Source organism: Rhinatrema bivittatum, chromosome 2 (genome assembly GCF_901001135.1).
Source record: "Rhinatrema bivittatum chromosome 2, aRhiBiv1.1, whole genome shotgun sequence".
Taxonomy (NCBI): domain Eukaryota; kingdom Metazoa; phylum Chordata; class Amphibia; order Gymnophiona; family Rhinatrematidae; genus Rhinatrema; species Rhinatrema bivittatum.
Window position 1 is genome coordinate 814,520,533 of NC_042616.1, and position 23,062 is coordinate 814,543,594.

The following is a 23,062-nucleotide window of genomic DNA, read 5'->3' on the forward strand; positions in this document are numbered from 1 at the left end:
CGTCAGTTTCTGAGGGTAAATATGTATGTATCGAATTTTTGTTTTGAATTGAGGGAGAATAGCTAATAGACTCATTTGCATGTGATGAGCGCTACTCGCTTCGCAGGGGGTTTGGACACCCGTTTTGGATGTGCTAATCCCCTTATCGCATAAGGGGTTGTGGACGCACGTCCAAAATATGCGTCTAACCATGGGTTAAACGGTGCGCTTGGCTGTATTGCATCGGCCTGTAAGGGTGATAGGGAATAAACAGCCTCTCTTTTGAATTCTATCCCTAACTAGATTTTAGTAGTGCCTTAGTTAGATATCGTTTGCTGTGCAAGTGTTACACACCACACTCAGAAAGTCTGTAGGTAGAGCCCTGTATTTCTCTCTTGTAAACACACATGGAATTTAAAATAACTATCAAAGATAATACCACCTAGCAAACAAGTGTAAGACCTCCAGTAATGCACAAGTCTGAATAAGAAACAGCAAAAATAAAAGCACTGTCTATTGGAGAATTTCTTTTTTAATTCATCAGCCCCACACGAGACAGAAAGCTAAACAACAGAAAAAAAAATCAATATCTATTGGAAGAACAATAATCCAGCCACATGTAAGAACAGATTCAAACCAGCAGAGATAAAACTCTCCGATCAGTTCCCTTCATATGGGCGTGGGTGGCCAACTTCCTGTCCTGGAGAGCCACAAACAGGCCTGATATTCAGGATATCCACAACTGATATGCATGAGATGGATTTGCATACAATGGAGACCTGGCATTTAAATCTATCTCATACAGATATGTTATGACTATCCTGAAAACCAGGCCTGTCTGGGGCTCTCGAGGACTGGAGTTGGCCGGCCCTGGTGTAGGGTGTCATACCCAGCCGGTGTTTTTGGGTCCTTTTTCTCAACTCAGATTTTTCTTTTTGTTTTTAATTTTCAGCAGCTTTGACCTCATATTACATCCTCGCTGTTTAGCCAATAGGAGTTCGCATCCCATAATGCAGAGGGAGAGGCTTAGCTACAGACTGGAAAAATCTGAGCTGCTGGCTGGCAGCCATATTTAAATTGGATCCTTAAAAATCTTAAGTATTTTTCTCCTAGTGCCGAGAAACAAAGGAGTTAAAGCAATTGGTTAGATTATTTAGATGAAAGGGGGTTGAACCTCACCATATTCCTCCCTCAGATCTGATGAAAATACAGAACACATCTAGCACTGCTGGTTTACAACAGAACTGGAATTAACCCAGCTCAACACCTGATCTAGTCACTAAAATATTTTAAAAAGAAAGTTATATAATTAAGGAGCTGTCTGGGTGGCTCTTCCAAAATGTAGCACTTTCTAAAAGGTCATGCCCTTTTTCTGACCCTCCCCAGAGGCTCTTTGATTGGCTGGACACTGCAGAGGCGAGGCTTTCGGAGGAGTTCCTGGTGGGTGGAGACCTGGAAATGGTGAAGCGGCAGCTCTCAGATTTAAAGGTATGGAGGTCTTTGGGGGATCCTGGTACAGACACTTCCATGGGAGTGGGAAGGGGGTGTTATGGCGTCTTCCACAGGAAGTGATGTAAGCAGTACTGCCGACCTCTCCAGGCGTGCGATACAAAGAGAAAAGGCAGGAAACCCAGAAGCCTGAAATCAGAAATTGCAAACAGTTGAGAAATTTAGGACAACAGTGGGATGGAGACGTGTGAGGGTTTTGGGGGATATGGATAAAAGATTGGATTAACGAGGGGCATTTTCTGATGACTTCTGCTTTCTAAACTCCCATTTCAAGTGCAAATGTGTCCAGCTGCTTTCTGAGAAATGGGTTGTCCATGAAAAGAATCCACATTCATTAACGGTGCCCAATGAAAGCCTGGACTAGGATACTTCTGATTGGGGGCTCCGGCTGATGTGAAAACAAACTATAAAGCCATAGTAATTGCAAGGCCAGAAGCTGCTTACGTTTGGCTCAGAAACATTTTCTTTTCATGAACAGCTCAAGAACCACGATAGCATTACAGAGTTCACTACCGACTCACTCTGAATCGAGCGTTCACCAGACTTTTCTGTCGTGTGCCTTTCTTAGCTGTGCACTCTTTGAATTTCCTAATGTTTCATGGCACATTTGCAAGTCTTCCATGACTGGGTACCAGCCCAAGGTTGAGGAATCACTCTGTTAGTGTATATTCCTTCATTTTAAGGCTCTTCCTCCTACTATCCATCTTCCTAGTCTTCTGTGAATGTCAGTCTCGAATTACCTTAGTGTCTCTTTGACTGACAAATCATTTAGCCATCCATATTCATGCATCATCAGGTTTCATGGTTTGAGTTTGGAGATCATGAAATGGGAACAATCATGGAAATAAGTAGTTATCAGAAGTTAGAAGATGTTAAAAAATTTAAAACGGCATTTAAGGAATATCTGCTTCATCGTGCGTTCAATGATAAATGAGGCTGCATGAATGTTCTTAATCTGCTCATTAAAAGATATATGATGATTTATTAATTGAATAGTCAATTTTTGGAATATGCTCTTATGTCTAAAATAGTAAATGTACCATTAATATTTGGTATTTTGCGGCTTGGTTTCTGTGAAGCTGAAATCTGTTGTCTGTATTTTATTTTGTTTTTATTATGTATGTACCCTTGTATATCGCCTAGGCCTTGTTAAGTGTTAGGCGATTAATACATTTTAATAAATGAAATGAAGACTGGGGACAGTATGGGTTGTGAAGGACCTTAGATTAGGGAAGGTAATAGTTTCAGGATGCAGATAGGCTGGGGAAGATGACTAAATGGTGAGACCAGACTTTTGAGCTGAGTAGGGGAAGACCATGAGTTGAGGAGGCCAGGAATAAAAGAATGTATCTGTCAGTGAAGACAATGAGTTGCAGATAGCATTGGCTAGAGAGGCATGGAGTGATATGGTCATGGGATAAAAGGACATCAAAAAGTAGACGGCAAACTGTAAAGAGCTGGTGAGAGACAGAGGATAGTCATTTTTCACTTCTGTTCTGGGTCGCTCTGCTAGAGCCAGGGTCCGCTTATTATTTGTAATTATCAGTAAACACTTTCCCTCATTATCCTGAGCAGGAGTTCAAGAGAGAGCTTTATCAGCACAAGGTGGAACTAGAAAGCCTCCATCACCACACAGCACCTGTGAAACCAGAGGACAAAGAGGCCACAGCTCAGCTGGAAGACTTCAGGCATCGCTGGGATCGGCTGGAAGAGGAAGTTGTAGACAGACAGGTAAGAAATTGTATTAACTATTGCTTTGTTAACATTTTCTGAGTGAACTGTATTTCTGCCATCAAGTTATGGCTTAAGCAAACATGGCCTAACACTTAACCTTGCTAAAACTGAGGCCCTTATAGTTGAGTAGACATTTGTCTCAAATAATACTGCCAGTCATCACTGTGGAAGGGTCACCACTTGTATTCTCTCCAGTAATTTGTGATTTAGGTTTCTTACTAGATTCTAACTTTGGGCTAAAGCTCCAGCTCCGAGATGTGATTTGGTTGGTGTTCTTTAAGTTACGGGTTCTTTGTCCCTTAAAATATCTTTTACCAAGATCAGATTTTCGAGCAGTAGAATAGGCATTCATCTTGACCGCAGTAGACTACTGTAATTCATTGTACGCTGGGCTGCCAAAATACATGGCTGCATCACTTCAACTGTTACAAAATGCTGCTGCCCGATTATTTACTTCTTGTCCTCTTAGGGAACATATTTCTATAGCGCCTATCAGCTTCATTGGTTTCCTGTCAAGTTAATGACTTTTGTACAGAAAGCCCTCTACTCTATTGGTTTATCCTTGTTGTCTGACAAAGTGGGGAGGAATGTCCCTTCAAGGTCCTTAAGATCTGTAGACAAGGGTTTGCTTCTTGTCCCTACCATTAAAACTTATCGGCTCCAGACTACTCACTCGAGGGCCTATGCTGTTTCGGGTCCCGCTCTATGGAATGAGCGGCCCACTGAGTTAAGAAGTCTTACTGACTATAAACTCTTTAGAAAGCAGTTGAAAGCATATTTCTTCCATCTGGCTTTTTCTTGAGGTTTTAAGTTATGTAAGTTTTAATTATGATGGTGTTATTTGTTTGGAAATGTATCTAATTTGATATTTTTGACTTGTCTTACTGTTCACTGCTTAGCACAGTTTTTCTGTTATAGGCAGTATAGAAAACAAATTGGCAAATAAATAAATAAATAAGAAGCTTCCTACAGCCATGTCAGTAGCCTACATAGCACTGCAAGGGATTTCAGAATGAGTATGTTGCAGATTTTGTCATAAATCAGCCAGCTTGGTTGGAGAACGGGATACATCTTCTTTGTAGAAGCAAGTAAGAAATCAATCAAATCACATTGCATTAGGTAGATTCCCTAGATTCTCAGGTGCTGGAAATGTCAGAGACTCCAGCAACAAGTAAATCCCATGGGTTGGGAGATGTCAGAAATTCCATGAAAATGCTGCAGTCTGGCAGAGAGTGGCATGATCCGGCATCCTGTGGTAGCAGGAAGCCAGAATTGTCGTCGACAAGGTTGACACGGCTACTGGAGGTGGTGGTGATGGTGGCAGTGGGGGGTTTGGATGTTTCAGTCCCTGATCACATTGCTTACCTTTCAAAGCCAGCTAAAGGGCATTTTATAATTACTGCAATTACAGCCACGGTAACTCAGATTTACCTTGATGGGTTTAACAGTTGCTGCTCTTCTCTTGGAGAACACCGACTATATGTGTTACACTGCGGCAATATGTCATATTAGGACAGGTTTACAGTAAACCCCAGGGTCCTGCTGCTGTCCTTGGTCCCCATGTGAAGCTGAGATGAGGTGGAAGGTCAAGTTGAAAGCTGGAGATCCTCTCTGCTCCTTCACTCACTCTCCCTTTCCTTTCCTCCCCTCACCCGTCTGATCTCTTCCACCTCTCCTCCTTTATCTTTTGGAGCACTGTCCCCTCTCTCCCCTGTTCCTTCTCCAAGTCCTTTCTCTCTTCCAGAACTTCATTTCAGGTATTGCTTCTGTGACACAGAACCAGGTCCAGGGACCTGCCCATTGTGGTGTAGAAATAAAATATACATTTCATGCAGTGAAGTGATGCCATGCTCATCTCTTTGTGTTGTTGGTTCCACCGAAGGCCCCTGTGATTGTGTCAGGTGGGCACGTGCATACGACCCATGGAAGCCTGGTGGGGAGTACAAGAGTCAGTGCAGCACCAGGGAGGTCCAGGCCAGTGGCACTGTGGCATTTGTCTGCAGCTCTAGAACGATCCCATTGCACCAGAGGAAACGTGGGTGAGGCAGTAGTGCCGGAAATGAAGCCAATGAGCAGGTGACATAGTAATTGCTTCTGGGAAAAGAGACAGTAGTGCCGGAAATGAAGCCAATGAGCAGGTGACATAGTAATTGCTTCTGGGAAAAGAGTATGGGTGGTCCAATGACTGGGAGGCTCAGAATCTCCTTACTGTGGCCAGCAAGGGATGAGCAGCAGCACCGAGAGAGTGCCTGGAGCTCCACAGATGGATGCCTCCTACTGGCAGCTGGGGGGAATAGCATAAGAGCAGTCCCAAATGCTGCAGTGTGCCATGGTTTATTTCTATTTTAAACTGAGAGCTTGATGTTCAAAGAATTTGTTTCGTTAACTTTTGGAGCTAGCTGGACAAACTCCGGTGTTTAAAGTTTCCCCCCTCTCCCCCAGCTCGCTGGTTAAGTTTTGTCCAAACAAATTGTTGATTGCACAGAATTTACCTAGATAAAAAGAGATGACGCTGAGAGCATTCATGCCATGTGGCTAAACATTCTCCAATCAGCACGCATATTTAGCACAAGCTGAGCAGAGTCATCTGGGTGACTTTGGTTGGCCAAATACCTATCCTAAAGTTATCTGCATAGTGGGCCAATGCCACCTGATCCCCCTACCTCCCACCTGTAAGATAAAAAAATCTATCATGGGCCAAGCAGTGACCAATCCCGCAAGATACAAAAAAACTGTAGTGGGCTAAGCCGTGACTGATCCTCCCTCCCTCCCCTCTTAAAATTAAAAAACTGCAGCGGGCCAAGTCACAACAGATCCTCCCTTCCCCATCCTCCAAGATGAAAACAAGTGTAGCAGGCCAAACATGAGCGATCCCCACCCTCCTGCCCAATATAAAAAAACTGTATCTCCTGATCCCCGTTCCCTCCCACCCCACCCCTCACCCCCTAAAATTAAAAAAAAAGTTCTGGGCCAGCAGCACTCTTCTCCCTACCCTCTCACCTACCTAAAAAAACCCGTGATGTGCCAAATCCCCACCCCTACCTGCAAACCCCCCAAAAGTGTCCCTGAAACCCAACAGGAGGAATAGTAAGTGCCGGTACAGCTGACAGCTCCCAGCACTGAATATTTGTTCTTTTACTTCAGTCTGGGGTGACTAAACCAATCCCCATTCATAAATCCAGTCTGAACGGGGCTCGATCCCTTCCCTGAGCTGAGCTGTGAATGGGGATCGGCGCTTCACCCCCAGAGGGAAGTGAATAAGTCTCCATTAAATGCCCGGAGCTGGCAGCACTACCAGCACTTAGAGGTAAGATCCTCTGGGCTTGCCGGATACTTTTGAGGGGTTTACGGGTGGGGAGGTGAGGATTTTCCGCACTCCTCTTTTTTAGGTGCGGGACGGAGGAGAGCGGGGTGTGGCTGGCTCGCTGCTGTTACTTATCTTGCAGGTGGGAGGGGGGGATGGATTGGGAAGCCACTGGCCCACTTCCTGTCTTTCTAAGAGATCCGTCTTCAGAAGGCCGGCGAGTGGCCAGGTTACCCGCTAGCGTTACCCGAGTAACTCTCCGCAGGTGAATTCAGTGGCGCGTTACCTGGAATATCCGGGTAATGCAGTCTGGGTAAAGAGATCCGGGGGAACGCTGCTGCCCACAGACAGAGGGAAGGTTGTTTGAGAGGCGATTCCGCGGGTAAAGCAGGACTGCCCCCACGGAAAGGGGCCCGGGGCAGAGCGGCGGGTTCCCATTTACTCACGTGCGCAGGGAAACGTTCTCGGCAAAGCCGCCCGCGCTGAAGAGCATGGGATAGCGTCGTGAGCGGGTGCTCCCGGCCAGGGAAACTTTGCAAGCGAACCCTCCGGCACGAGCTCCCTTTGAAAACCGGCGCGACTCGGGCACGCGCGTGCAGATTTCTACAAAACTCCCGGGGGGGGGGGGGGGGGCGGGCGCCCTTAAGTCCGGCCGCCGAAGGGCAACGTCGGTGGGTGCTTTCCCTCCTTGTACGGTTGCCGTGCACCTGCCCGCATTTCCAGCTGCTGCTCCGTGGGGGTGGCTCTCTGGAGAAAGAAAATATCCACGCATCCTCCTGAAGTTTCAAAAGTGTTTTTTTTTTTTTAAATTTGACAATCTTTATTGTGCACAAAAACACCGCAAGAAGAATAGGCTTAGCAGGCCCAGATAGCAGCTGCAGCAAAACAACACAGTTTTAGACCCCCCTATTTATTTTATAGCATTACTAGCCGTTAAGCCCGTAACAACGGGCTACATTTAAAAAAAAAATTTTCGGTCCATTTCCTTCCCACTCCCTCTTCCTCCCCCTCATTCTCCCTCCTCCCTCTAGTCTCCCTCCCTCTCCCTCTCCCTCTTCCTCCCTCTCCCCCTCTCCCTCCCTCTCCCCTTCCCCCCTCTCCTCTTCCCCCCTACCCTTCCTTCCCCTCTCTCCTCCCCCCCACTCTCTCCTCCCCCTCACTCTCTCCTCCTCCCTCCCCTTCCCCTCACTCTCTCCTCCCCCCCACTCTCTCCTCCCCCCCCACTCTCTCCTCCCCCCCCACTCTCTCCTCCCCCCTCCCCTTCCCCTCCCCCCTCACTCTCTCCTCCCCTCACTCTCTCCTCCCTCTCCTCAGTCACTCCCCCTCTCTCAATCCCCTCCCCTTTCAGATCATCCACAACCGGCAGACGGAAGATCTCCGGGGGGGGGTCCCTCCCGCGCGCGTGTGCGCGGCGCCGCTACTGCTCATCATCGCTGCCCCCACTACTGCTCCTCCCACTCCTGCTTCTCGCCGCCGCCACTCCTGCGGCCCCAGCGCCATTTTTTTTTTCGTCGCTGCCGCTGCTCCTGTTCCTCGCCGCCGCTCCTGCTTCTCACCGCCGCCGCTCCTGCGGCCCCAGCGCCATTTTTTTTTTTTCGGGCACGCTCGGCTCTGACCGACGTGCTCACCCGCGCATGCGCGGTAGAGCTGCTCTCTACTGCGCATTTGCGGGCCGTCGGTCAGAGCCCATTTATAAGGTAGATACCCCCCCCCTCGTCCCACCTCCCTCTCCTCCCACCACAGGGACGTAAAGGATGGCAAAAGTGATGGCACTAGCAAAGGTATAGACTAAAGCGATAATCTAACAGGAGTGGGGATGATAAAGAGGACATTGCCGAGGGTGGAAATGGTTGCACTAAGAAAGGTTCTGATTTATTTTTTATGTATTTAAAAAGCTCCACCTTTTGCATTCAAGTGGGAGCAGCCACCTAGTGACAGATGGACAGAAGGCCTCAGATTTAGACAAACTTGCGTTGCCTCAGAGCTAAACGTCGAGAGTCTGAGTGCGGCTCCAGACCCCTGGGAACGAGGGGGCTCCGGGCTTCCAGCCAAGAACAGGGCAGTTCCTGATGAGAAACCTGGGGGAGGGAGGGGCTTCTGTCCGGCCCACGGCAGCCATGCCGCCTCTTCCCTGTGGATGCCACAGGCGGAACTGACGCGCCGTCACTGCCGCAGGCCAGAGGGACGCCTCCCACAGGGCCGGGCATGAACTGCAGCCCCTAGTTTGTCAGAGAATAAGGGAATTAGGTTAATACAGTCTCGATAACCTGCCGTGCAGTCTCTGATCCTCCCCTTCTGTTTAGGACCCTGAAAGGAGCAGTTTTGTTCCTGTCCCATCAATGCCTTCAGGAGTAATAAAACATTGCAGGAGCCAGACAGGGGAGGTGAGAGGCAGGGGGCTGAGGGGGGATCAGCCAAGCAGGACACCTCAGAGGAGAGGCTTCTCCGTCCCCTGGGAGGACTCTGTGCTCAAGAAATTCTCCCTTCAGCTCTGTACTCTCTTCACAGCACCAGCTGGAAGCGGCGCTCCTGGGTCTCGGCCAGTTCCAGAACCAGTTAGAGGAGCAGCTGCAGTGGTTGTCGCATGCTGCTGACCAGCTGCAGGGGCAGAGGATGGTCAGCATTGACTTGCAGAGCTGTGAGATTGAACTGGCAAAGCACAAGGTATGGATTTACTGACTGAGTGTTATCTGCTAATTAGTGTGGAGTGTTATTGTATTAAAGACATGCTGAGATGTGACTTTCTCTTCTACTAGTCACTTCTGTGGGACCCTGGGTGAGTCCCTTTATCCCCCTGTGTCTCAACTCTAATCCCAGCTCTGTCACTGACTCTCTGTGGGACCCTGTGTGAGTCACTTTATCCCCCTGTGCCTCAGTTCTAATCCCAGCTCTGTCACTGACTCTCTGTGTGACCCTGGGTGAGTCACTTTATCCCCCTGTGCCTCAGTTCTAATCCCAGCTCTGTCACTGACTCTCTGTGTGACCCTGGGTGAGTCACTTTATCCCCCTGTGCCTCAGCTGTAATCCCAGCTCTGTCACTGACTCTCTGTGTGACCCTGGGTGAGTCACTTTATCCCCCTGTGCCTCAGTTCTAATCCCAGCTCTGTCACTGACTCTCTGTGTGACCCTGGGTGAGTCACTTTATCCCCCTGTGCCTCAGCTGTAATCCCAGCTCTGACACTGACTCTCTGTGTGACTGGGTGAGTCACTTTATCCCCCTGTGCCTCAGTTCTAATCCCAGCTCTGACACTGACTCTCTGTGTGACCCTGTGTGAGTCACTTTATCCTCCTGTGCCTCAGTTCTAATCCCAGCTCTGTCACTGACTCTCTGTGGGACCCTGTGTGAGTCACTTTATCCTCCTGTGCCTCAGTTCTAATCCCAGCTCTGTCACTGTCTCTCTGTGTGACCCTGGGTGAGTCACTTTATCCCCCTGTGCCTCAGTTCTAATCCCAGCTCTGTCACTGACTCTCTGTGTGACCCTGGGTGAGTCACTTTATCCCCCTGTGCCTCAGCTCTAATCCCAGCTCTGTCACTGTCTCTCTGTGTGACTGGGTGAGTCACTTTATCCCCCTGTGCCTCAGCTCTAATCCCAGCTCTGTCACTGACTCTGTGTGACCCTGGGTGAGTCACTTTATCTCCCTGTGCCTCAGTTCTAATCCCAGCTCTGTCACTGACTCTCTGTGTGACCCTGGGTGAGTCACTTTATCCTCCTGTGCCTCAGTTCTAATCCCAGCTCTGTCACTGACTCTCTGTGGGACCCTGTGTGAGTCACTTTATCCTCCTGTGCCTCAGTTCTAATCCCAGCTCTGTCACTCACTCTCTGAGTGACCCTGGGTAAGTCACTTTATCCCTCTGTGCCTCAGTTCTAATCCCAGCTCTGTCACTGACTCTCTGTGTGACCCTGGGTGAGTCACTTTATCCCCCTGACTCTTAGTTCCAATCCCAGCTCTGTCACTGACTCTCTGTGTGACCCTGGGTGAGTCACTTTATCTCCCTGTGCCTCAGTTCCAATCCCAGTTCTGTCACTGACTCTCTGTGTGACCCTGGGTGAGTCACTTTATCCTCCTGTGCCTCAGTTCTAATCCCAGCTCTGTCACTGACTCTCTGTGGGACCCTGTGTGAGTCACTTTATCCTCCTGTGCCTCAGTTCTAATCCCAGCTCTGTCACTGACTCTCTGTGTGACCCTGTGTGAGTCACTTTATCCTCCTGTGCCTCAGTTCTAATCCCAGCTCTGTCACTGACTCTCTGTGTGACCCTGTGTGAGTCACTTTATCCTCCTGTGCCTCAGTTCTAATCCCAGCTCTGTCACTGACTCTCTGTGGGACCCTGTGTGAGTCACTTTATCTCTCTGTGCCTCAGTTCTAATCCCAGCTCTGACACTGTCTCTCTGTGTGACTGGGTGAGTCACTTTATCCCCCTGTGCCTCAGTTCTAATCCCAGCTCTGACACTGACTCTCTGTGTGACCCTGTGTGAGTCACTTTATCCTCCTGTGCCTCAGTTCTAATCCCAGCTCTGTCACTGACTCTCTGTGGGACCCTGTGTGAGTCACTTTATCTCTCTGTGCCTCAGTTCTAATCCCAGCTCTGACACTGTCTCTCTGTGTGACTGGGTGAGTCACTTTATCCCCCTGTGCCTCAGTTCTAATCCCAGCTCTGACACTGACTCTCTGTGTGACCCTGTGTGAGTCACTTTATCCTCCTGTGCCTCAGTTCTAATCCCAGCTCTGTCACTGACTCTCTGTGGGACCCTGTGTGAGTCACTTTATTCTCCTGTGCCTCAGTTCTAATCCCAGCTCTGTCACTGACTCTCTGTGTGACCCTGTGTCAGTCACTTTATCCTCCTGTGCCTCAGTTCTAATCCCAGCTCTGTCACTGACTCTCTGTGTGACCCTGGGTGAGTCACTTTATCTCCCTGTGTCTCAACTCTAATCCCAGCTCTGTCACTGACTCTCTGTGTGACCCTGTGTGAGTCACTTTATCCTCCTGTGCCTCAGTTCTAATCCCAGCTCTGTCACTGACTCTCTGTGGGACCCTGTGTGAGTCACTTTATCCTCCTGTGCCTCAGTTCTAATCCCAGCTCTGTCACTGACTCTCTGTGTGACCCTGGGTGAGTCACTTTATCCCCCTGTGCCTCAGTTCTAATCCCAGCTCTGACACTGTCTCTCTTTGTGACCCTGGGTGAGTCACTTTATCCTCCTGTGCCTCAGTTCTAATCCCAGCTCTGACACTGACTCTCTGTGTGACCCTGGGTGAGTCACTTTATCCCCCTGTGCCTCAGTTCTAATCCCAGCTCTGTCACTGATTCTCTGTGTGACCCTGGGTGAGCTACTTTATCCTCCTGTGCCTCAGTTCTAATCCCAGCTCTGTCACTGACTCTCTTTGTGACCCTGGGTGAGTTACTTTATCTCCCTGTGCCTCAGTTCTAATCCCAGCTCTGACACTGTCTCTCTGTGTGACCCTGGGTGAGTCACTTTATCCCCCTGTGCCTCAGTTCTAATCCCAGCTCTGTCACTGACTCTCTGTGTGACCCTGGGTGAGTCACTTTATCCCCCTGTGCCTCAGCTCTAATCCCAGCTCTGTCACTGTCTCTCTGTGTGACTGGGTGAGTCACTTTATCCCCCTGTGCCTCAGCTCTAATCCCAGCTCTGTCACTGACTCTGTGTGACCCTGGGTGAGTCACTTTATCTCCCTGTGCCTCAGTTCTAATCCCAGCTCTGTCACTGACTCTCTGTGTGACCCTGGGTGAGTCACTTTATCTCCCTGTGCCTCAGTTCTAATCCCAGCTCTGACACTGACTCGCTGTGTGACCCTGGGTGAGTCACTTTATCCCCCTGTGCCTCAGTTCTAATCCCAGCTCTGACACTGTCTCTCTGTGTGACCCTGGGTGAGTCACTTTATCTCCCTGTACCTCAGCTCTAATCCCAGCTCTGTCACTGACTCTGTGTGACCCTGGGTGAGTCACTTTATCCCCCTGTGCCTCAGCTCTAATCCCAGCTCTGTCACTGTCTCTCTGTGTGACCCTGGGTGAGTCACTTTATCCCTCTGTGCCTCATTTCTAATCCCAGCTCTGTCACTGACCCTCTGTGTGACCCTGGGTGAGTCACTTTATCCCCCTGTGCCTCAGCTCTAATCCCAGCTCTGTCACTGTCTCTCTGTGTGACCCTGGGTGAGTCACTTTATCCTCCTGTGCCTCAGTTCTAATCCCAGCTCTGTCACTGACTCTCTGTGTGACCCTGGGTGAGTCACTTTATCCTCCTGTGCCTCAGTTCTAATCCCAGCTCTGTCACTGACCCTCTGTGTGACCCTTGGTGACTATAAATTTGACCCTGAGGCACACAGAGACACTAGACACTTGTTGACCTGCAATTTTATGGTTCCAGACATAAAACTGCTGCCTGATAAAGCTGCTATCCATGGTGCTGAATAAGTAGTTTGAACAGAAAAAAATAATTCCCCATAGCGTCCTTCATGCCTGCTGCATCTCTCTAGAAGTCAGAACAGGAGCACCTGTTAGCTACATGCTTTAAGCATGTCTGGTGGTAAGAGCTACAGTTATCAGGGCATCTAGCTCAGACTGATCCTTTTAGGAGCTGTGGCATCATCAGATTTCGGAAGGTATATGTCTTCATGAGTTTGTATATATTTTTGGGTCTGTATATATTTGTGTATGTATTTCTGTTTGCATATTTTTGTCTCTGGGCATGTGTGTGTTTATGCATGTGTTTATGTGTGGGTGTGTACGCTAAGTGCCGGCATGCAAACCTAACTATGAAAAAGCAACATTGCAAATATTACACCAGGCCGTAAATCACCATTTCTTTTCATACCCGGTTCGGTCCATACTCCTGGGATTATGCCTCCCTTCCAGCAGATGGAGACAGAGGAAGTTGCACTGGCACTGGCATGTAACCCGGAGTAGCTCAGTATTTCTCTGTCTCCAGCAAGTGGTAGAGGTGCAATCCCTACAGTCTGAAAAACAAAAAAGAGGGAGAAGAGAACGAAGATTTTTATTAGATCCCCTCCCAGGATGTTGTTAGGCCCTGGTGGGGCTCTCCCTCCTGGAGGTGAGGGAAATGAGCAGGGGGTCGGGGACTGGTGAGGCCTGCTACCTCCTCCTCCCCCACAGGAGAACAGGTGGAATCCGGAAGCTCTACAACAGGGTTGTGGCCTTTTTTCTGACCTTCCTCTGTCCGATTAAAGTTTAAAAAAAAAAAAAGAAATGGCTTAATTGCAGGCAGGGGAAGAGGTGCTGGAAGGCTGCGTTTGGGCTGCTCAGAGTTGAGTTCTCGGGCAGCAGGTGATTACTTTAGTTCCCTGTGCGTGGCGGCAGTGCTGCTTTGGGACACGTGGTCTGGCCTTGTTGCAAGCGGAGCGGCGTTCGGCTGGTAATGGTGCGCAGCAGTGCATGTCGCTCATGCGGTGATGCTCGCGCACGGTTGTTCCGCACCGGACTGTGTTCCTGCTGCCTCTCTGGTGGAGAGAGCAGGTCAGGGCCATCAAACGCCACGTCGGAGTGGCAACCAAAGCAGTGCTCGGGCCGCGGGAGCGCCTTTGAACTCAGCCACCCCTCCCTGCCGAGCATGGGAAAGACGGCCATGTTTTCGGGTGCCGATGGCTTACCTGGGCTATTTCGAGGGAGTGAAGACCTTCCTCCCCCACTGTCTCTGGTGAGGCGAGACTCGGTTCCCCATAGGGAGGCAGATTCAGATGGCTCGGGGGGGGGGGGGGCTCTCCTGGTCAAGGGCTCGGGGACCCACCCCCATTCTCTTCTGAGTTTATTTTGCCTATGCATGAGGCATATTTGGCACACTAGAATGCTGGGAAGGTCTCAGAGAGGCCTGGCGGGCCACAGCTGGGCAAGAGACCTGGGTGGTCAGGTGGTATGGTGCCGCGAAAGACGCCCAGGGTCCTCGGGTTGAGGATTCCTCCAGGCGGTCCAGATCTCAACTCTGATTCGGAGGGCACAATTCCACAGTGGCCTGTGATTCTGGACCCGGCTAGCACTGGCAAGGACCCGGCAGGGCCTGATAACAGCTCGGATAGTCAAGATCCATATGAAAATTTTGACCAGGTGCTGGTGGCAGAAGGGGATGACCCGAAGGTGGTGCATCTTTTGTGGAAGGAAGAGTTGTGGCCCTTGATCTCTCAAGTTCTCGGGGAGTTGGGAATCAAGATTCCTTAAGAGAAGTCAGATCAGGAGGGTGTGGACCTAGTCACGGATGGCCTCAGGGGTCCAGCGAAGGCCTTCCCTTTTCACAAGTCGGTTAAATAGCTGGTGGTCCAGGAGTGGGACACTCCAGAGATGGGCCTTAAGGTCAGGCGGGTGATGGCTAAGCTGAACCCATTGCCAGAGGACACACCCGAGTTGTTGGCACTTCCTAAGGTGGACACATTAGTGTCGGTGGTCACTAAGAAGACCACCATTCCTGTAGCAGGCTCAGCAGCGCTGAAGGATATGCAAGACAATAAGTTGGAGAGTCACCTCAAGAAGATTTTTGAGGTGTCTGCCCTTGGCATTCATGCTGCGGTGTGCAACAGTTCTCCATCTGAGGCTAAACAAGCGGACTGCCTGGAGGCAGCAGCGGCCTATGTTGTGGACGCATTGTATGACCTTATCATTGTATGATAGAGCAATGTCCTCGCAATGAAGCGACATTGGTCCACTCCTCTCTCCCTCATGTGGGACGTCATCTGATTTGGTTTTATGAGGAGTGGACCAAAATCACAACAGACCAGTGGGTCCTCACTGTGATAAGAGACAGCTATGTGTTAGAATTCTCTTGCCTGCTCTGAGACTTGTTTATGGTTTCCTCCTGTGCTCCAGGCTGCAAGGGGAAGGTGGTTCAAGGAACTGTGGATTGGTTACAAGAGCTGGGAGCCATACTTCCCATTCCTGTGGGGGAACAAAGGACAGGAAGGTAATCCATTTACTTCATGGTCCCGAAGAAGGAAGGGTCCTTCTGTTCAATGTTAGATCTGAAAAAGGTGAATGTGGCTCTCTGGGTTCCTCGATTCCACATGGAGACTCTGTGGTCGGTGATTTCAGCAGTGCACAAGGGAGAAGTCCTGGCTTCTCTAGACTTAAGCGTATCTACAAATTCCAATATGCCCAGAACACCAGCGGTTTCTGCGCTTCATGGTTCTCTGGAAATATTTTCAGTTTTGTGCCCTTCCATTCAGGCTGGCCACAGCGCTGCGCACTTTTACCAAGGCGATGGTTGTGCTGGCAACAGCGCTCAGGAACAACGGCGTCTTGGTTCATCCATATCTCAAGCTCTAGGGGCTCAAGCCCCTAGAGCTTGAGCCCCTAGAGCCTCTTGTCTTGGAGCAGTGGGGAAGGTGTTCCTTACAGATGCTCGTATTCTCAAACTACAGCAGCAAGTGCGCAAGCTGTTGGATGCAGTGATTCACAAAATCTGGGATTATCTTCATGTGTTGGGCTCTATAGCCTCAACATTGGAGCTGATCCCTTGGGCCTCTGCTCATATGAGGCCTCTGCAGTGGTCCCTCCTCTTGTGTTGGGATCCAATGTCGGAGCAATTTCACCTTCCTTTATTGCTCGAGGAGCCTTCCAGGTGGCTTGGTCAAGAACATCTCAGCTGTGGAGTGGACTTGGAGGTTCCAGATTTGGTGGTAGTTACCACCGATGACAGGCTGTCCGGCTGGAGTGCAGTGGGCCAGAATCAGTCGGCCTAGGGGCAGTGGTCTATGGAAGAGAAATCCTGGTCTATCAATCGTCTAGAGAAGAGGGCAGTGTGGTATACATTACTTGTTTTTCTGCCTCTCTCGAGCAGCCGCTTAGTTAGCATATTGTCAGACAACATGACCACAGTGGCTTACTCCAACTGGCAAGGGGGAACCAGGAGTTGGGCAGTAGCCCAGGAAGCTCATGACTTGTTTTTCTGGGTGGAGCAGCATTTAGCAATGCTTGCAGTGTCTCACATTGCTGGAGTGGACAATGTACAGGCGGATTTCCTCAGCCGGCAGAACATGGACCACAGGGAGTGGGAGCTGTTGGAAGAGGCAATGGCTCTCATACGTCACCAGTGGCGTACTCCCAGCTTGGACCTGATAGTGTTGCGGACGAATGCCAAGGTACCTCAGTTTTTCAGTCGCAGAAGAGAGCACAGAGCAGAGGGCATAGATGCTCTGGTTCTACCATGGCCCCAGGGAATTCTGCTGTATGTTTTTCCTCCATGGCCCCTAGTGGGAAGCTGATAAGGCGAATAGAAAATTTCCCCGTAGATGTAATTCTGGTGGCACCAGAGTGGCCGAGGCACCCTTGGTTTGCGGATCTGGTGAACTTGGCACTCGACAGCTCACTGTGGCTCCATCATTTGCTGAACCTTCTATGGCAGGGCCCAATATTTTCAGATTGGGCGGATCACTTTTGTCTTGCATCCTGGCTTTTGAGAGGCGGTGACTGAGAGATAAAGGATATCTGGAAGATGTCATTTCCACTTTGATACAGGCTAGCAAGTCTTCCGCTTCTTTATCATATGTCAGAGTCTGGAAGAATTTCGAGTCTTGGTGCACCGGCCAAGGAGTAGTTTCCACTCAAGCCTCAATATCTCACGTCTTGGCTTTCTTGCAGGAGGGTTTGTAGAAAGGTTTGGCCTTTAGCTTTCTTAAGGTGCAAGTTGCGGCCTTAGGCTATCTTCGAGCAAAGTGTGTGGAGTGCCGGCTGCTCACTTGGATGTGGTTTGCTTCCTCCATGGGGGCGAAGCATCTGCATCCTCCACTGCGGAAAATATGTCCTTCATGGAACCTAAATTTAGTCCTCAGAGGAATATATGGGGCTCCTTTTGAACCTTTGAGAAAGTCAACAGTGAAGGATCTCACGTTAAAAGTGGTGTTTCTGGTGGCCATTTGTTCATCCTGCAGTATTTCGGAGCTGTAGGCTGTGTCATGTAGGGAGCCTTTCCTGAGGATTTTGGATTCTGGGATTTATTTGAGAATGGTGCCTTCCTTTCTCCCGAAGGTTGTATCCACGTTTCATGTGAACCAGACCATGGAGTTGCCTGCTTTCCCGGATTTGGATGCATCGGCTCCACACACTAAAGATCTGCGATGCTTGGATGTGAAACGGGCTTTGTTGCGTTACCTCAAGGTTATTAATGACTTTGGGGTTTCTGACCATCTTTTTGTGTTGTGGAGTGGCCCGAAGAAGGGGGCAGAAGGCTTCAAAATCTAAAATAGCACGATGGTTGATGGAAGCAATAAGCTCGGCTTATATCTGTAAAGGACGCTCTGTTCCGGTGGGATTAAGGGCTCATTCAGTTCAATCACAGGCGACTTCTTGGGCTGAGTGCATCTGGTTTCGCAGCAGGTAATTTGTCAGGCAGCTACTTTCACTGCACACTTTCGCCAGACATTACTAGTTGGATATCCAGGCCCCAGAGGCCATGGGCTTTGGTGAGAGTGTTCTCAAGCAGAACTCTCGCAGTCCCACCCTATTTAGGGAAGCTTGGGTACATTCCAGGAGTCTGGACTGATCTGGGTATGAACAGGAAAGGCAAATTGGTTCTTACCTGCTAATTTTTGTTCCTGGAATACCATGGATCAGTCCAGACACCCACCCTGCGTGGGGGGAAGGGGGGGGGGGGGAGAGTCCGCTCGTTCCGTCAAGGGTCTATTGTATATAGGCTGCAGAGCTACTATGGATTTCATGTTTGTTTTCCTGGTTGGGAGTTACGAAGTAAAGAGATTTATCCTCTTTACCCTTGCTCGTTTGGTTCTAAATAATTTGCATGTTTATTAGGATTGTTGTGAGAATAATCTTAGCTTGGGTACAGGTCAATAGTGAGCAACTGCAGGTGGTACTCTGGGTTATATGCCAGTGCCAGTGAAACTTTCTCTGTCTCCATCTACTGGAAGGGAGGCAATATCCCAGGAGTCTGGACTGAACCGTGGTATTCCAGGAACAAAAATTAGCAGGTATGAACTAATTTTCCTATACACCTCCAATTAGGAAAACAGAACAAGCCAGGCTAATATAGATCCCTATAGAGAAACTACACACTTGCAGAATGCCTCAACTCAGTCACACATGCAAAACATAAACCCTCACCAAATACAAAATAAAGAGACCATAAAGTTAAAATAAACACACACTCTCTAATATGTTCATTCTCATACAGATGCACTCTCTCATGCTCACACTCATGCTCACTCACACATATGCTCCATCTCAGACTCACACATTTGCTCACCGTTCTAGAACATAATACAACCTTGTACTAGGAAGTGCAAATTGGAAAACAGAAAAAGTTGAACTGCTAAGAGACTGACACAGAAACTACCTGCTAGCAGAACACCTCACCTTGATCCCACATGCAAACACAGACAGACCTTCACCAAATATAGAATTCGCCACCTGGTGCATGTGTTTCTGGGTATGTGTGCACAGTAGATGTGTATCTGTATGTGTTTTTGTTTGTATTTCTTTATCCGGGTATATTTCTGTATCAGGGTATGTGTGCTTGTGTTTCTGGGTTTGTGTATACAGTATATTTGTATCGGTATGTATTTCTGTATGTGGGTATATTTCTGTGTCAGGGTGTGTATGTGTGCATGTGTTTTTTGGGTGTGTTCCCTGTCAATGTGTATCTGTATGTGGTTTTTTTGTATATATTTCTTTATAAGGGTATATTTCTCTGTCCAGGTGTGTGTGCATGTGTTTCTGGGAATATGTATATATAGATGTGTATCTCTGTGTCTTTTTATGCATTTCTTTATATAGGTATATGTCTGTGTCTGGGTGAGTGTATACAATAGATGTGTATTTGTATATGTTTTATATGTATTTCTTATATGGGTGTATTTCTATGTCCGAGTGTGTGTGTATGTGTTTCTGGGTGGGTGTTTATAGTAGATGTGTATCTGGTTGTGTTTTTGTATATATGTTTTTATATGGGTATTAGTCTCTGTTCGGGTATGTGTATATAGATAGTATTGTGTATCTGTATGTTTTTGTATGTATTTCTTTTTATGGGTATATTTACGTGTTGGGTGTGTGTGTGTTTCTGGATGCATGTATAAAATAGATGTATATCTGTATGTGTTTTTGTATGTATTTTTTTGTATGGATATATTTCTGTGTCCAGGTGTGTGTGTGTATGTGTTTCTGGGTGTGTGTGCACAGTAGATGTATATCTGTATGTGTTTTTGTTTATATATTCTTTATATGGGTATATTAATGTGTTTGGTGTATGTACATGCATTTCTGGTTGTGTGTATACAGTAGATGTGTATCTATTTGTGTTTCTGTATATATTTCTTTATATGCGTGTATTTTTGTGTCTGGGTGGGTGTGTGTGTGTGCATGTGTGTTTCTGGGTGTGCGTGTTTTGAGGGAGACTAAGTACAGAGAATTTTTGTGACTTTCCTATTGACAGCAGGGAGAATCCAGTCCCAGATCTCAGCCTGCTTGTCTGACGTTGCTGCCTGGATGTCCCACCACCACCTTAATCTTAACATGGCCAAGATGGAAGTTCTTATTTCCCCCAAATCCACTTCCCCCATCCCTCAGCCCTTAACATTCAGGTCATCTTGGCTATCTCTCCTTCATTATGCACATACAAACTCTGGTAAAGCCTATCATTTTTTCCTCTGTAACATCGCTAAATTCCTTCTTTTCTGGCCATTCTTCCAAAACACTCATCTTCTCTCGTATCACCTCCTTCAGAACCATCTTTCTTTTCTTCAGAATTCGGCTGCAAGATTTATCTTCCTTCTGCATGTAACTCCCTTCTCAAGTCACTGCATTGGCTTCCGCATACAGTTCAGGCTTCTCTTCCTATCCCTCTGTGGCTCCTCCTTACCTGTCTTCTCTTCTCTCTCCTACACACTTCCTCATGAACTCCACTCAGGTCGCTCGTATCTGTGCCCTTGTCCTCCACCGCTAACTCCTGACTGCACACTTGCTGTACTGTATGGCCTAGAACAAGCTTCCCGAGTCGGTGTTTCATGCTATTTTCTGACTATATTCAAATCCAGGCTTAAAACTCACCTTTTTGAGGCTGCTTTTAGATCCTAACCACTTCTGTACAATAAATGCGTTCCCCACAGATTCTCTTTTGTCTTGACTAGGTAGTAAACTCCATGGAGCAGAGACGGTCTTTGATCTGTATCTGTACAGTGGTGGCAGTAAGGGTCTCAGGGGGTACCCAGCTCTCTGTGCTAGTCACACTCTCAGCACCCTGCTGCTGTTTAAACCAATCCTCACCACCCGCTCACCCCGAAGCACCCACCCAAGGTGCAGGGCGTTTCCTCTCCAGCCTTAGACCAGCAGGGGTGCACAGCCCACCCGTGCATTTCCCCCCGCTCGCCCCTGGCATTTCCTTGCTTACCTTGTTGGTCCTGGGCTTTTTTGTTAGAAGCTTTTGCACCAGGGCTCATACTCAAAGCAAGGGTGAAATTGGGCAGACACAGTGCAGAATTAGTGTGAGAGAGTGCAGCTGGAGGCCGCCTGGTGGCTCGGTGGCAGAACTGCACCCTGCCATGCGAAAGCTCCCAGCTTTAGGTACCAGATGAGATCTTACCCGGGTTGGTTGGGGCTGCTGCAGAAGTAGTGTTCACAGCCCCTGAGGGAAGGGGGGGGGGGGGGAAGGGGAGTCATAGTCATCGTTAAGGACCACACCTGGCGGCCCCCAAAACCCATGGCCAGAAGATCCTGGAAGGAGCCCTGATGCTTGGCTCCCGGTTTCTGGTGGGAGAAAGGCTCCGTTAAAACAGGGGAGGAAAATCCCCGAGTAGATGCGAATGAAGGTACACGGCACCAGGATCCCAGGCCTGATTCCAGCTGAGATGGAAGAAAAAAAAAAAAATAAGAACTATGGGACCATAAAAAAAAAAAAATTGCACAGCATTTTCCCAAGGATTTACTTCCCTGATATTTAAAAAAAGAAAATTATGTAAGTGTTCTCCTAAAGATCATGCAAGTGATCTGAGCTTTAGAGTTTTCCTTTAATCTTTACATCTGCACGGAGACAGAGCGGTAGGATTCTCCCCCCCTCGGAGACAGTCATTCCAGCTATGAGGCACGGGAGTTCTCGGTCAGTGCTTTTCCCACTGTGACAGCGTTTTCAGCAGTTCCCTAGTGCCCCTATGCTTTTGATTTGCCATTGGAGCTAGCACCTTGCTCTGGAGGTCTGGCAGGAATATGGGGAACCTGACAGTGTTTGGGGCTGTGTCTGACAGGTGCTGAGGAACGACGTCATGTCCCACGCACGGACCGTGGCGTCGGTGAGTGAGGTGGGTCAGGGGCTGCTGCAGGCCAGCCTCGGGGATAATGCGGAGGTTGCTGCAGGCCAGCTTGCAGCAGATGAATCAGCGATGGGAGTTTGTCCGAAGTCAAACGGAGAGGAGGCAACTGGAGCTGGAGAACGACCTCAGCCAGGTAACCTCACGAAACTTTCGGCAAGAAATCTCTTCTGAGGTTTATCAAGGTGCACCAAGAGTGTTGCTGTGCCATTAACACTTCAGATAATAGAATTGTAGAAACATTACATACCTGTAGTAACTGACCGAGCATAACTGATGGGGTATAGATGTCGGTAGCAACTGACTGCGCTTACTCCATGGAGTGTACATGTCTGTAGTAACTAAGGGGCCGATGCAATAAATCTGGGTGGAAAATGGGTGCTCAGCTCCCGTTTTCCTAACATGCACCCAGCCACCTCTCCTGGGTGCACGATCGAATATTTAAATGAGGGGGTCGCGCTGCCAAGGAGGCGCTAGTTAATGTTTAGAGGGGAAACTGCCTACAAACTACCTAGATTAAAAGTACCTGGGGATTTTGCATTTGCTTTGTGTGAAAATCAAGTCTACTTATCCTCTTTGCCTAACATTTATTTATTTATTTATTTAAAAATGCTTCTATACCGCTTTTCCAAACAAGGTTTAGTCAAAACTGTGTTCAAATCATAAAAATAAAATAACATAATTAAAAATGACACAAATCTTATAATAAAATAAAAATACAATAAAACAAGTTCACAAATTATTAAATCCTAACAAAAACAAGATAAGTGCCATCTTCTACATTGTAGCGGTATATGAGGGGAAAACTGAAAAGTGGATGGTTATGTGATGTGTAAAGTGATTAATGTTTATTTGAAGTAATTTTGAAAGCAATCTGAAACAGGTGGGTTTTTAAGGATTTCTTGAAGTGAATTGGATTGGATAGTAATCTTAATGAATCTGGCAATGCATGACCTCTCCATGCCACCAGGAATGCTACCTTTGCCTGGAAAAAAAAGTATATATATCCCTCCTGCAAGCCGCCGCTCTTACTTCCGTCGCAGGGCTTCCCCAGAGATACCTTCGACTCTGGCTTCCTCACCCGGCATGACCTCACGCTCCACCATTCATGGCAGAACGCCACCGACTCTAGGCCACGACTCCCCTAGCGCTTGCGTGACACCCACGCTGAACTTAAAGGGCCAGTGGCAGGCAATCCAGAGAGGTGCCCGCCGATGACGTCAGGATTCCTGCACTCTTTAAACCTGCCTTGGATGCCTCTCCAGTGCCT

The 23,062-nt window shown here is 48.4% G+C and overlaps 1 protein-coding gene across 1 annotated transcript in view; it reads left to right on the forward strand.

Annotated features, from left to right (window-relative positions):
- LOC115083413 (dystonin-like) overlaps nt 1–23,062 on the forward strand; it is a 153,629-nt gene that overhangs the window by 95,612 nt on the left and 34,955 nt on the right. The window contains exons 17-20 of the mRNA XM_029587218.1: nt 1,366–1,467; nt 3,064–3,219; nt 9,035–9,190; nt 21,730–21,928. Coding sequence (XP_029443078.1) covers nt 1,366–1,467; nt 3,064–3,219; nt 9,035–9,190; nt 21,730–21,928 — 613 coding nt within the window. The remainder of the gene's footprint in view (nt 1–1,365; nt 1,468–3,063; nt 3,220–9,034; nt 9,191–21,729; nt 21,929–23,062) is intronic.